We start from the raw sequence: 14,524 nt of genomic DNA, 5'->3' as shown, positions 1-14,524 counted from the left end.
TTAATGAAACGCATGGGATTGATTTCGCCCGGACAGATACATGAATATCCCTACCGTAAGACAGAGATATACAACTATGAAACATACGAGAAACAGTCTATCAAGTACTTGAGCGACCATTTTCCATTCCAGTGTGCGTGCTTCATATTCTGTCGGATCATTCGATTCACCATGGTCCTCTTGAGCCTTTTCCTCCTCCCCATCATCGTGTGTAATCAGTCTAGCGAGAAGGTCATAATCTTCTGATTTGTCATCGCAAGAGATATTTTGGTGCTTATACGAGTTTCGATTCACATATGTACTTGCTGTTGGACCCAGGAATACAATTTTAGATAGGTGATTGAATACAAGTCTTCGCAGCCAGTCCGGTACTCTTTCGCATTCAGTTGATTGGAAGTGTAAATTCATAGTGTATCCTGTCAGTACTGACGATATTGCCACAAATGAAATCATGGATAATATATATCTTTCTGGTGACAAAAAACAAAACAAAAAAACTTACAATATATTTCTTGCTCAAATAAACAAGCTTCGGAATGTTATGTTTTTACTTTTCAATTTCAATTGATTGGCGAACGTGTTTTCTTAATATTTTGCTCGCTGTAAATCAAACATTTTCATATTATTTCAAATCAATATACATTCATACTAAATACCGGGTCACAGTGGCTTCACGTCATCTAACACAGATCGTTTGTTATTGAAAACACAAGATTCAAAATGTATCACAAAATATGGTTGGCGTTGTTTTAGCAATTATGTCTTCTTTTTGTGAAATGAGCTTCCACTCTTCAATCGTCAGTCAATCAGTATGAATATTTTAAAAACAAAAGTCCGAAAACTCGTCTGTTTAGAAGACAGTTCTTCAGTTAAATCCGATGCTAATGTTATTTTTGAAGTCTATTGACAACCAAATATTTTTTCTATAAAACAGTTAATTTGTATTCATGTACTCTTCAGCGGCGTGTGCTGTAGTTAACATCGCTAAAGCAAATTATTATTTTATTTTTGCGCGCGGTCTCTTTAGGCAGAGTTTCCAATGTTGCATCACGACATTATAAGATATTTACCTAGTAAAAATCCTGCACATTTTATTAACAATTTCCGGTCGTTCGTGAGTATGGATGCTTACACAAATTAACCAAACTGTGGTGAAGACAACATGTGCTATTAGAAAGTCAAACTTATATGCACATATGTTTAATTACATATTTAACTAACTGCATTCACTTTTGTCAATGTGTTTCTAATTGACATAATTAAATAATAAGCTTCAAAATAAATATATTCGTTGTTTTATAATATTAAGATATTAGGCACACGAGTTATTTGCGACACTTTCACGAATTCTGTATTGCTATGATTTTGGTAATACGTTTGTCCTAGTAAGAATAGATTATATATATAATACTGATGACTAGCACTCATTAGCAATTTTCATTCTTCAAATTAGACAATACGTTCATGCCATCTTGTCAGTTTGCTCTTCGGCTGTCGGCGCATAGGTGTTTTGTCAAGCATTCTCCAACGGATTGTTTGACAATATGCGATCTCTTAGTAATTATGCTTATAAATTATACATTAATCGTTTGTTGAGGTAATGTGATGAATCTTCACTACAGCTTTTGGTTGTGCAGCCCAACAAATTTGTTGAGCCCTAGGTTCATACTATTCATAATTTAGTTTTTATCCGAACATTGTTATCACGACTAGTTGCCAGTTAGTAGTTATGTTCATTTGGACCAACACCTTTAAAGATATTACATAAAAAGACATAAAAAATCATGAAGTTAAATGCTTCAAGCAATACAAGTAGCTTTGGTGCACTTACGTAAAAAAGGGGCATTCTGTGAAGACGGTAAGTGAGAACTCACTAACGTAATATACACCATTAATGCCAGCATACCAGTTCCTAATACTTTTATTCGCTCGCCACAGTTAGAAGGCAGATAAAATCCAGATAGAATCGGTACGAATAAGAAAATAACCGGTACAACCAATGTGTACATATAGAAGCCAGGTCGTCTTCGGATGATTAATGTATACGTTACATCCGGGTAAGGTTCAGGGCAGCATTTATAATAGACAACGTGTTTGATAATCGGTATTTCGCGAAGTTGCCATTCACCGCTCTCAATGTAGTTTCCGAGTTGCCCGGACGTTGGAAAAATATCCAGGTCAATAACTGTACCATCGTAACTCCATGATCCAAATTTCATTTCGCATTTTTGTTCATCAAAAGGAAAGTACGTTCCGTCTATCGGACACGCGATTTCGTAAACCACTGGTTCTGGTGCGATGATACTACCGTCATTGTACACTAGAGCTTCGCCAACCAAGTATGGCAACGTTTCAGCAACGCTGTGAGGAGACGTACACTGAATGGTTACACTATGTAAATATGTTTGCATCCCAGCGAAACAAATGTGTCTGTCACTTCGAAAGGCGTGGATGAAATCAATGTCGGTCAAATCTGTAACTGTGTTTGACTGTGTAGTCGTTTCTAATCTGGGCCCAATTACAGACTCAGAAATGATAGACGGGTCTTGAAACTATCATACAGCGATTATAAATATGTGAGCGACGATGCACCCATATATAGCATTGCGAATTTCGTTAGAGCAGTTTTGTGTTAGCGGCAATGCATATATGTGAAAAATCGTCTAAATAAAATGATTTTCAGAAAATCCAGATGGCGATTAGTGCTATACGCTTACGTGTTGTGAATCATCAAAACGTTTCGGGGCGTGTAACTACTAACAACAATTATTGTTCTGACATCCTGTGAACAATTAAGAAAACATAGTTTGTTCATGCAACCTTGTTTCTTCCGATTTTAGCTGAGAACAGTTGTGGTTTATTCAATTTTGGGGCCTTTTTCTTAACAGGATAAAAGGTGGTAAACCATCTGTTTAACCACGGCTTGCAAATTTGAAACACGTCCTCGCTCAATCAGAACGACGCATGCAGGCAACAAAAATGATTGTATAGCTTAATGTGAGGTTATTACGAGGATACCGAAAAGTATGCACGTAGACAGAACAGCGGCAGTATCAACCGACGCGCATCGATGCGACGGCATATTGTCTTTCCTCCCAATGATACATCATGGGAATGCCGAAATTCAAAAAGTTTAGAACAGAATCAGCGAACTTTGTGTAGAGTCAGCCATGTTTGTTTTTATTAGCAGAAGACGCTTACGCGCGTAATCGTATTTGGAATTTCCTAATATGGTAGGATGAAAATACCTCGTAAAATACCGCAAAATTACGGCACGCTATAATTTATGGCGTTACGGTGACGGATGTATAATAATAGTTATTAATGGACGAATGGATTTCAAAACAAGATTGAAGCTTTAGTTCTCCTATTTACGTCAGGGAAACGCTTAGTCGCTAGATGGCGTGATATAATAGGAAGGAAACTGTCGACTTCACCTAAAAGTACTCAATGTGATGTGAAAATAAAAACACCAAGTCCTCATATATTAACCAGTAAAGACACAAGTACATGCTTTTCCTAACGCAAGATGTGATTAAATTACTCACCATTTCAACATACCATATTTCGTCTATATGTTAAAAATTAGTCAGTACATTTTTGCATATGCGTACAATTGTGTCTACAATTTCATAAATATATTAAATGTTGTTCAACTCAATCGGCAAGCATCATATCCAGCTTGACGTAACAAATATTAATTGTGAATTGAATTTCTGATTGAACATGCTTTATACGTGTTCATTGGATTATGGAATATCATATAGTATGGTGGATATTAATAGCCTGTTGCTCAAAGATATCAACAAATAGTATTTATTAAATAACCTTGAAAAATGGAAAAATCAGTTGGTATGACAACTTTACTTAAAATATTATATCACTGAATCCAGCTTATCCGTTTGTTAGAAACAAGCTCATATTCTCTGATAACCAAATTAAACATAATTTCCACTGATCGTAATAATACAAGAATATTTGCCTGTATATGAGGTAGTTCTTAATTTTTCATTTCAGGATTATGTTCGATAATATTACAAAATAATGCTAAAGATTCAATATAATTTGTTGGTTTAAATGTATTTCTATTGAAGATGCGCTTCATTAAAATTTGAGAATCAGAGTTATCGCCAAGACATGCCAAAACATGGAGGAGTATATCATTGGTATCTACAGATATATTATCGAGCAGTTAAGTTAGACGTTTTCAGGAAATCGAAAAAAAGATTAGTAAAAAAAAAAAAATATTTACAAAACAGAGATTTATTAGATTTATCATTTACCTTTTAGGGGTATTTATTTTCAAGTAGGGAATAGCATTTTTAACATCATATAAATATTTGTTAAAAAATTAATATTGACCTTCTAACCACCATTTCCATGTCTTGTGTACGTGTAGGGATAATAGTTGTGTATTGTGTAGTACTCATTATTCTGAAAAAAGTCAAAAGCTTTTTTGGATGAAAACATTTCTTCTGGAACGTGGCATTAAATTTAAATTGCACTTTTAAAGCATGTGCAGTGGGTACAATGTAAAGAACAAAGTACATACCTGCTATACAAGAAAATGTCCGGCTGCCATATAAGTTCAAGTGGTAAGTTGATTTGCGTTATCCCTCCGTACTCAGACGCATTCCAGCGGAGAAACTCGTCATTCCATCTCTACAAAATGAACATACTCTAACTAAACTGATCATCAATCATATATATTGTCGTTCTTTGTCTTAATATACGCACTGAAATAATACCATAGAATACATCAACCCAATTCAACGTACACGTACAAATTATGTATTTCTTTAAATTAGTTAGGGTGTTGAATGGTGCCTGTACATAAAGATATCTGGTAACCTTTTTCTTTCATTGATACAATGATTATTGCAGCAGAAAATTGAAAACATGGTTGGAAAAGCCGAGGAAACTTACCAGTGCCAGCCATGCTTTCAGTTTCAGTATTTCCGTCTGTTCATTCTAAACAAAACAAATAATTCATGTTGTATGTAAGATTTTAATCAAAAACAATTGTTTGAGAATTTTTTTTATCAAGATGCCACGATGTATAGAGGCCTTTGTTTTCAACCTTCTTGAGTAGTAATCACGATCATTAATCGTTACTGATTCACATGGCACAACTAATTCGATGAATGGATTTCTTTGTAAATGTAAATATATTCGGTAAACGAGTAAACAAACACATACACAAACAAACGCACCTTTAAGTAAATGAAGAATTAAATAAATACTCACCACATCAATTATTTGAATTGGATGAATTCTATGGGATACTACGGTGGTTGTCGTCTCATTTTTCACAGGCCGTGTTATTTTAGAGTAATTGAATAACAGATGTTCTGCCAAAGTAGCCGCTATCTCACTTTCGGAGATCGATTCTAAAATAGAGTAAACAAACTGTTAATTTCACTGTCCTTTTAATGTAATCATTCATCAATAATAATAATAATTCTCAACAAAATTGAACGTTGTTTATAGAAGGCAGAACAAGTCATTTATATGATTATAGAAATAGTGGTAAAAAAGCAAAAGCCTTTTCCACGATATGATGCTGACAAAAAGAAATATGGTTGACGCTGTTACCACGCTTTAGTGCTTCTGTTAATTTTGCCAAGGAAATGTAATGTTCTTAGAGATGTAGTAGATGTTTTTGAAAAATCATATTCACACTATTTATATTCTTGGAAGAATAGTTTTACACAAATTAAAACTATTTAATTATGAAAATTGTTATTAAACACTATTTTTTACAAGTGCAGAATAAAATATAGGAAATATAACCCTTAGGGCGTTTTGATGTAATTTTTTTTTAAATGTCAAGCTAACTCCTTTATGCGATCATCATCGATGTTTATGTTAATTAAATCTCTAATTTCATCTTAAAGTGCAGGTGCAGCGTGACAATCGTAGAGAATGACAAGTATGACTGACTATAAGATCAAATCGCCCTTTAACTAGCCAAAGTGTGTACATGGATAGCCAGTGCTGAAATTATATTTATTTAGCCGTGGAATTTGTATATCTGACGTTAATTCTGCTGGAAACGTGTGGCTTTATCGCGTTTTATTTTTTTAAACTTACCAAAATCATAAATGTATTTTTGGAATGGATTATGGATTATCAAAATACAAACGAACATTTAAAATTGGGCTGAAATAACGAAAACCAAAAAAAATCTAGATATTGACTACGAGTGTATATATGGGGATAGTCAGTTCATCTAACGCTTGTAGAACATAAGCATAGAGAAATATTCACAGTGTGTGTGCGAGGAATTACCTATGACATGAATTGTCTTCAATCATGATACCGATGTGGCAAAAAAACTAATGGTGTCAGGTGTTAATTTTATATTGTCTCCGGCCATTGCAATAAGAGACAATACGTCGTATCCACGTGTCATTTAGCGCAGTTATAATACTAACTGATGGTAAATTGCTTCATTTCGAGTAGCGAGATGGCCAACGAAATTTGAACGTACAATTGTTCACCACTGCAAAACTACAGTAGAATATTTTAATAAGCGAATTGAATATAAGTCTGTATAATGTATAGAACACTTTTGAGTTTACTTCATAACACAAGTTTAAGATTATGATCATCAAATATGTAATATGTCAACATATATCACAGAAACAAATAGAAAACTCACGCTTCGCTATCAAAACATGCCAGCAGAATTTTTACATTGTAGGATAAATCTGAATACTTAATAATCCAAGGTACTATTTACATATCATGACGCAAATAACATAAGCTTAGAATAAACAATTCGGTCATATAGTTTTCTGTCATGTCAAGATAACAACTATGACTACCAAGTCGACGCTGGATAACACATTGAAATCGCACGCAATTTGTGTGATACATTTCTCTAGAATTAACGGTAAATGTTAAAGAAGAGCTAGAATTCGGAATATGTACATGACGCACTTGGTTGTTATTATTATGACCCGTTAGATTATCCGTTGTAATCCCCTATTTTACCGATCAGGATTTTGAACGATAGTAAAACTGTGAAATAAATGTTATTGTGTAAAACAAGCATTCGATTGTTTTATAAACGTCAATTATATATATCACTCATGTAATTTGAAGCCTTAATATAAAAACGTAATATGCTTGTACTTCTCCAAGCTTAAATTTACATTATCACCATTCATGTCACAATAGATCAAGAAGGAAGATATTACAAATATATACAGATATTACTTAATATTTACATGATTTTGTAAGTTTGTTCATGCGTGGTATTCATAAAAAAATTTATTCATATGATCTGTGCATATGAAGTGGGTTGGAATACAAGGAACTCGTCTCCTAACCCCATCGTAAGGTTAGTTAGAACTCGTGTCTCCTAACCCCCATCGTAAGGTTAGTACCCTGTTTCGCCTAAAAAATATTGCAGTAGTAAAATCAAATACTCACCAGTTCTTGGGATGAGTAAAATAATAGTCACAAAAATCCGCAACCAAGTAAAACGACAAACCATGATTAAAATATTTTCGATACCTTATTGTTTCGAAATACCAAGCATCAGGACATTAAACTGATGTGACGTAAAATCCCCTTCCGTGGAGATAACGTGTTAATACATTGCGGATATGTAGATTTCTTGTGACGCACTATATACTTTGCATTATGGGTAAGGGAACGGGATTGACACGAAATCTCATCTTTATTTCGAATAATCACTGTTGTTCTTATAATGAAATTCACATGTCTGTATTGTCAACGTGTTGTTTCATAATTGTTTCAATTTCATTTGGGTAAACATTCAGACATGAGATTAAAACAACTGAGTCATATTACACCCAAAATGATCTTGTGACTCTGCCCTCATGTTATTATAATGGAAATCCATAGATTCAAGCGAAAGAATCATTAGCTGCGAGAATTTAACAATATTGGTTCTATTTCCCAGCGCTCACATACATTGTAGGTATTCAATATACTACCTTGTTTTGAACAATTGATTAATATATGTTCATTCAGCAAATATAAATGTTGATAATGTCAAACGTCAAACAGCAACTGCAATGATCATGCCGTCGGTCGTAAATATAGCCAGGGCGAAAGATGCAATACCGTAATTAGTATTCACGGTTATTAACCAAAAACTTATCAGTTCCGTGCATTGCCCCATCTATGTACGAAGTTTCATTGTAATGTGATAATTATTACTATAGATATCAGTAAAAAAGCAGAAAATTGAATAATCATTGTGGCAAATTAGGTGATTAATATGCACAGATTTTTATTCAAATCTAATGAGATCTGTGCATAGTCCAGGAGCATATATGTACCAAATTTTATTTAAATGTAATTATTACTACATAATAATATTGATGTAAATAACCTGGTGAATTGGTGAGTTGTTAGCACCATATTTAAATGTAAACTTTATATTAATAATTGAAACAGACATAGAATTACGATTGAAATATTCTTTCGAGACAACATTCTTTTCTACAGACTTTACTCACATGCACTTATATATAACAACGAACACTGAGATTCAAACTCAGCAAATGTCTCAAAACTGCGAAGAGAACGCGCTACCCGCTACGGGATTATTTTACTGTCCAAAATAATAGCGTGTAGTGATTCTGTGAATTACAATGACTGGGTGGACACGTGTACTTAGAGTCACCGACGTCACATACATGCACACAAATTAAGGCTACTAAGTTACTTTTTTTACATAGATCTTCTCTTTCAGATATACATCTTATTTTCATTTGGGAAATGTACAATTGATTTTTAAATATAACATTCATTGTGTGTCTGCAACTTTAATAGTGCGAGTCACATTGCAATTTCTTTGACCTGCCAGGAAAACGGTCACTATTGAACTCTTGTATAAAATGTAACCATATTCATTGTAATTCCAATTCCAGTGTTAATGTTCACAAACTTGATACATGTAACATTGGTAAATGATTTATTTAAACAATGCCCCAGTAGTAACACACTACAGTGTAATTCATTTTTTTTATATTTGTATCACTCACTGCAATAATACAGTCTGAAAATTCCCATTACAAAACCATACAACCCAAAAATTAGAACGTTTTATGAAAGCACACTTGTTACATTATATTCCATATGTAGGTAACTAAACAAGCAGATCTATGTTTGTACAATTTATCAAGCAAATAACTTTAATAATAAATTTAGCATGCAAGTTAGTTTGTGTCAATCAGTGATAACATTATTACTCAAGTACTACAATCTCAAGGGTAATTTATGGATTTTCACCTATAATTTGCATAGTCGTTGACGTCTTATCTATTGTGTAACCTAATAGTATTACCCTCGCTAAAATAATAATAAAACGTAGGCATACATTTCTGTTTCGGTTAACAACAAACGTAACGATAAATCGTAATTTATTTAATTGTTTTTTTTTTCAAATTGGGTATCAAACACCATGCCAGTTTTCAAAACAATATTTGTCGACCAATATATACCATATTATATCCAGTAAAATAATAAAATTATTAATAATTTAAACTATATATATATATTCCAACTTCCAACTATCAATGAATTGATAATAAATTGTTTAAATGATTTAATAATTTTCTATTCTAATGAACATGTGACAGGCCCTCCTTTTGCGAATACAGGTAAGTAAATATTCCCAAGGAAATCCCAATGAATACTAAGAGAAAACATATCAAAAAAATTCTATCTAAAATTAGGGCTAATAATTGCCAACCCTGAACACGATAATTATTTGATATATTATGCTGTGGTAGAACTGGTGAACTTTGACAAGCATGCCCTGCATTGGCGTAGTCCCTGGCACCATGAGTTGATTCTATTTTCCTGTTGTTAGAATATCCACCACTGCTTTCATTTGCAGACATATCTTTAACTTCTTGCTGTAAATATGACTTCACTCGACCACGCATGCACGCAATCACAGCCAAGTAATTAAACACCACTATTTGCAGCCACCGAGGAATTGGTGGACATCCGGGTGCTTGGAAGTGCATGGTAATGTTGATTGCAGTCAGAACCGATGCTGCTGCTACGAATCCAATCATGCATAACAAGTAGCGCTCTGTTGAAACAAAGTAACAAATAATTAATTTAATGACGAATATTGCATTTCAATAAAATGAGTCGCAATCATCCCAAAAATTGATACATTAAACTGTTATACTATTATTAAATTTAATATGGCCGACCAAAAATTAACCCAAGTTGAATTGGGTTACTGAACGTACACTTGATTACTAAAAGCATGTAGCAAGCGATTGTGCGATTGGTGCTCGCATTCAATTCATTATGTTTTTATTCGTTGTCTACTGATAATTTCTTTCGATTTCCCCCTTGCCGTGATATAGCATATAGCCAGAATGAATGAAGAACGACATACTAACAATAATGTAATACTGCAGAAACCCTGAATACGGATAGTCAAAATCCATTGACTACAAGAACTGTCAACTAATAATAAACAGATTACATGTGGTCCTGATCTTTCAATGTGTTACAATAATTTTGTTTTGCGAATAAACAGTAATTCAAAAGATAGCTTGTCCTTTAACAAACGTTATGTATTACCCCGTTATACGTATTGTTCAATGCACTCAAGATTTAACAAATACAAACATTGTTTCATTCTAGTGTAATGTACTTACGTAAAAAAGGTGTAGAATTCGATGTCGGTGGCATATATTCACTGACTAAAGTAAGGAACACTATTAAAGCTAACATACTTGTAACAAACAACGTCATTCTTTCACCACAGTTCGATGGTAGGTAGAAGCCAACCAGGACCAACATGAATAGGAGAATCACAGGTATGACCAGTGTGTAAAAGTAGAACAGAGACCGGCGTTGAATGATCAGTGTATATGTGACGTCAGGATAGGGCTCGATGCAACAAATATAGAACGCCACGTGTTTAACAATTTGTATTTCAAATAGATGCCACTCGCCATTGAGAATGTAATTGTCGAGTCTACCGGAATTTGGAAAAATGTCGAGATCAATCCGAAATCCATCATAAGTCCAAGATCCAAATTTTAGATAGCACTCCTGTTGGTCGAACGGGAAAAATGTAGCATCTATTTCACATGTTGATTTGTAAATAACAGGTTGTGGTGCAACTATTAGACCATCTCGATGTATCTGAACGTCGGTATCGACATGTCTAACGAAGTCTTCTGATATACTACAAATAAACCAGACATATATATACATGGGTTATCCTGAACCACAGTAGTATAATGTTTGCTGTTCCGAGTTTAAGTTGTGTACATCGTAGTGGAGGTAATAATTGCTGTTACTGTCACGTACCTTCCATATAAGTATATGTCTGGTTGCCATATCAGATCAACTGGAATGTTGACTACATCAATGCCTCCAAAGTCAGATGGATTCCATGTAAGAAATTCGTCATACCATCTCTAACAATGAAATATAATATATATATATATTTTTCTTATCGCCTTATATAACCATTTTGTAGTGCTTTTGATATAAGTGACGTAATTGAAAGTAGGGTCACTTGGCTCTACGAAAATGCGATATTGGCTGACAACGTTTCTAATAGCACCTATCAGACGTTATAAAATCGCATATGCGCGTCAAATTTCATGTAAATCCGATTAGTTATTGGGATAGTAATAGGACACACCTACGAGGTATAAACAAAAAATCGTGTTCCCGATTCATAGCAGGTACGACTTATTGATGAATACTAGTTTCATCCAATTACCAATAAGACGAATATGCTTGTACCTGATCTATACAATCCTTGATCTCATTACGTCGGGCATGCCTAATAATACTGCCTAGTAATACGAGAGGATAGCCTGGCAAATGGTAACATATACGCGACCACACTATGCGTTGGTACTGCCTCTTCGAAAATGTCATTTTTCGCTTTTTATTTACATGTGTTTGCTCAGTTTATCCCAGGTATTATAGCCAGTTGTATTAAGAACAATGCATACAATACCAGCGACAGAAAAGTACAAATGCCGCTAGAACCACCAGGTCAGATATAAATGGAATATCAATAAAAAGACTTACCAGTGCTAACCAAACTTTCAGTGCTATAATTTGATTCTTTTCATCCTGCAAAAAAATATTATTATTCCACGTCATAATGTGGTTTCCAAGTACTGACACGGGATGCGTTTGTTTGTCAACTGACGCAGTGGCCTGGGAAATGTCCATATATTTAAAACATTGTGACAATAACCGAACCACTGCGCCACTGTATATTTTTAAAACATGATATATGGAATATTAGATGCAATTAGAATTAGAATTTTCAAAATTTGTTTGCAATGTAACCACTGTCATCAGCATCAAACAGTAAAATGAACAAGACTTTTCGGACATTGAATTACAATGAAATTGAATTAGGCTAGCTCGTCTTTGATTTTTAATTCTGAAAGGTTCTGTTGAGTTTAGGACATAGTATAATAAAATATTCAATTTGTTGTCCGTTTTTGTTTATAGTAATAATAAAATGTTTTCTGTGCTGTTAAGGTTGCATGTGATAGAAAAAACATAGTAGTATGAAATTTAGTAGAGTTAAAATTATAATCACAAAAGTAAGGCTAACCAACGATTTTAAAAAGCTATACCATAATAAATATATTTAGCCCTAGCGTTTTAACTGCTAGGATTATTTGACAAATGTTTCTACAAATAATATCTAATAGCAACATTTGTTTTCTTTCATTATATTGTTCCAAAACTACATTTCTAGCAAGATTGCCAATCACAGTAAGTTTAAACAAATAATTGATGTGGAAATGAACACACAATCACAATTAGTATTCCTGGTATTTACAAGACATTTGTTTAAGGTAATATTGCAAGATAATCCAAAATAATTGTAAAGGGCGCTATACTGAGACCTCTCAAAGCGGGGCGGCTTACGCACTACGCCATAACATCTGTTGTTTAAAGTTTGTGAAGTTTGTGAGATTTTGGCGTTTCGATTTTGTAAAATGCCCTGAGCTTGGTTTCTAAACTGGATTCTGTCCGCTTTGCACTCAGTCTATCGTATTTCTTTAAATTGTACCTATTTTCCTCGCTGATTCGCGTGTGTACCATTGTCTCGGTCATTCACGTCATTGTTTACATTTTCACAGAACAGACCAATTGGGATAACAACGCCTCACACTTTCACTAATTTAATGTCAAATACTTGTGTGTTCTTCCCTCTGTGTTGCCAGTGTCCATGCCTTTTCATCGTAAATCAGAGGAATGTTTCACAAGAAATGTGGGCAGTAGTCAATTAATATAGTTCTACCATTAAATATCCCCCTTCCCTTCCCAACATATTTGTTCAGTATAACAGAAGGCATTGTCTCGCTATGTATAATGCAAGGTTTGACTTCATTGCAATATCAGTAAGCAATTTCTCACCGTTTATGCTGTAATTTCGTTTTTAACCGAACTATTTGTTACTGAATAGCATTATTGTATTTGCTAAACTCGAGTCATTAATGGCTATTGGTTGTTTCTTATGTCATATATTTTGTATTTGGAATTGAATGTAATTCATGTAGCTATATTTAGTCTATATTTTGCCATTGTTATGGAAGCAATTCTGCATTTTGACACTTGGCTTTCCCTGACTTTCTTGTAAAAGAGATCGTACAGGCTTTGGCCATTGAAGAAATTCATCATTGTGGGATGTTGCATTTTCCTGTCATCCAGCCTGCACCATCCAACCAAACACTGTTCACCAGCCAACCAACATGAATGAACCAATTAACCGAGTAATCAGTCATCAAACCATACCTTGTTACATAAACGATAACACCAAATATATTGTGTAAACAAATTCTGCCAAATTAGGGTATAGTGATAGATGGTAGTGAAAGTACATTCTGTGAGTTGTTTGTTAAGCGAAGTAGAGATATAAATAAAATTGTGTCCACTTACCACATCGAGTATTTGAATCGGCTGTATACGGTGAGACACAACTGTTATAGTTGTTGCGTTTATCACTGGTCGAGTGTATTTGGAATAATTGCTTAAAAGCGTATTTATTAGATGAGCGTGAATGTCACCACCAGTACCGCTAGATCCTGTAACAAAATGGTTATAATAACGAAAACATTAATAATACATTTCGAAAACTCTCCAGGGAAACAGAAGTAAGGAGCAGGAAGCGGTATTGCATCAGCCATCTGAAACAGATTAGCAGAAAATAATTAAGAGTGGCTTGCGAAAGGATGATATTCTCCTTACGTGTACATTATTATTTAACTCGGGGAGCAGGTTCGGTGAGCTTAATTAAATAAACGACTGTTGTCTGTACAATGTATTTACATCGTATGTTGTATTCAGAGGCAATTTTAGTAAATTTTGCCTTTAAAATGAGCATTCTCTCACCCCTAAATTCAACATACTAGTGGAGTACAATGTTCCGTAGGGCGTCAGTTGCCAGTTTCGATTTCTTCAAATTTCGCATTTTTCTCACAGTTTTGCAAAACGTACCGATTATAGTTTTATTCATCGTCAT

General features: G+C 34.1%; 2 protein-coding genes across 2 annotated transcripts; both read right to left on the bottom strand.

Moving 5' to 3' along the window:
* LOC144359593 (neuronal acetylcholine receptor subunit alpha-9-like) lies at nucleotides 1-7,504 on the bottom strand. The gene is made up of 6 exons (XM_085498744.1): nucleotides 7,441-7,504; nucleotides 5,248-5,390; nucleotides 4,927-4,971; nucleotides 4,553-4,662; nucleotides 1,832-2,361; nucleotides 1-470 (listed from the first exon to the last, which is right to left on the bottom strand). The coding sequence occupies exons 1-6, from the start codon at nucleotides 7,502-7,504 to the stop codon at nucleotides 1-3; spliced, it is 1,362 nt and encodes a 453-aa protein (XP_085354870.1).
* Nucleotides 7,505-9,605: 2,101 nt separating this feature from the next.
* LOC144359592 (neuronal acetylcholine receptor subunit alpha-9-like) lies at nucleotides 9,606-14,524 on the bottom strand. The gene is made up of 6 exons (XM_078012713.2): nucleotides 14,500-14,524; nucleotides 13,942-14,087; nucleotides 12,067-12,111; nucleotides 11,329-11,438; nucleotides 10,668-11,203; nucleotides 9,606-10,084 (listed from the first exon to the last, which is right to left on the bottom strand). The coding sequence occupies exons 1-6, from the start codon at nucleotides 14,522-14,524 to the stop codon at nucleotides 9,606-9,608; spliced, it is 1,341 nt and encodes a 446-aa protein (XP_077868839.2).

Source organism: Saccoglossus kowalevskii, chromosome 5, assembly GCF_978046115.1.
Source record: "Saccoglossus kowalevskii chromosome 5, keSacKowa6.1, whole genome shotgun sequence".
In the NCBI taxonomy this organism is placed as follows: Eukaryota; Metazoa; Hemichordata; class Enteropneusta; family Harrimaniidae; genus Saccoglossus; species Saccoglossus kowalevskii.
The sequence above is the reverse complement of the archived record's forward strand: the minus strand, read 5'-3'. Positions and strand labels throughout refer to the sequence as shown.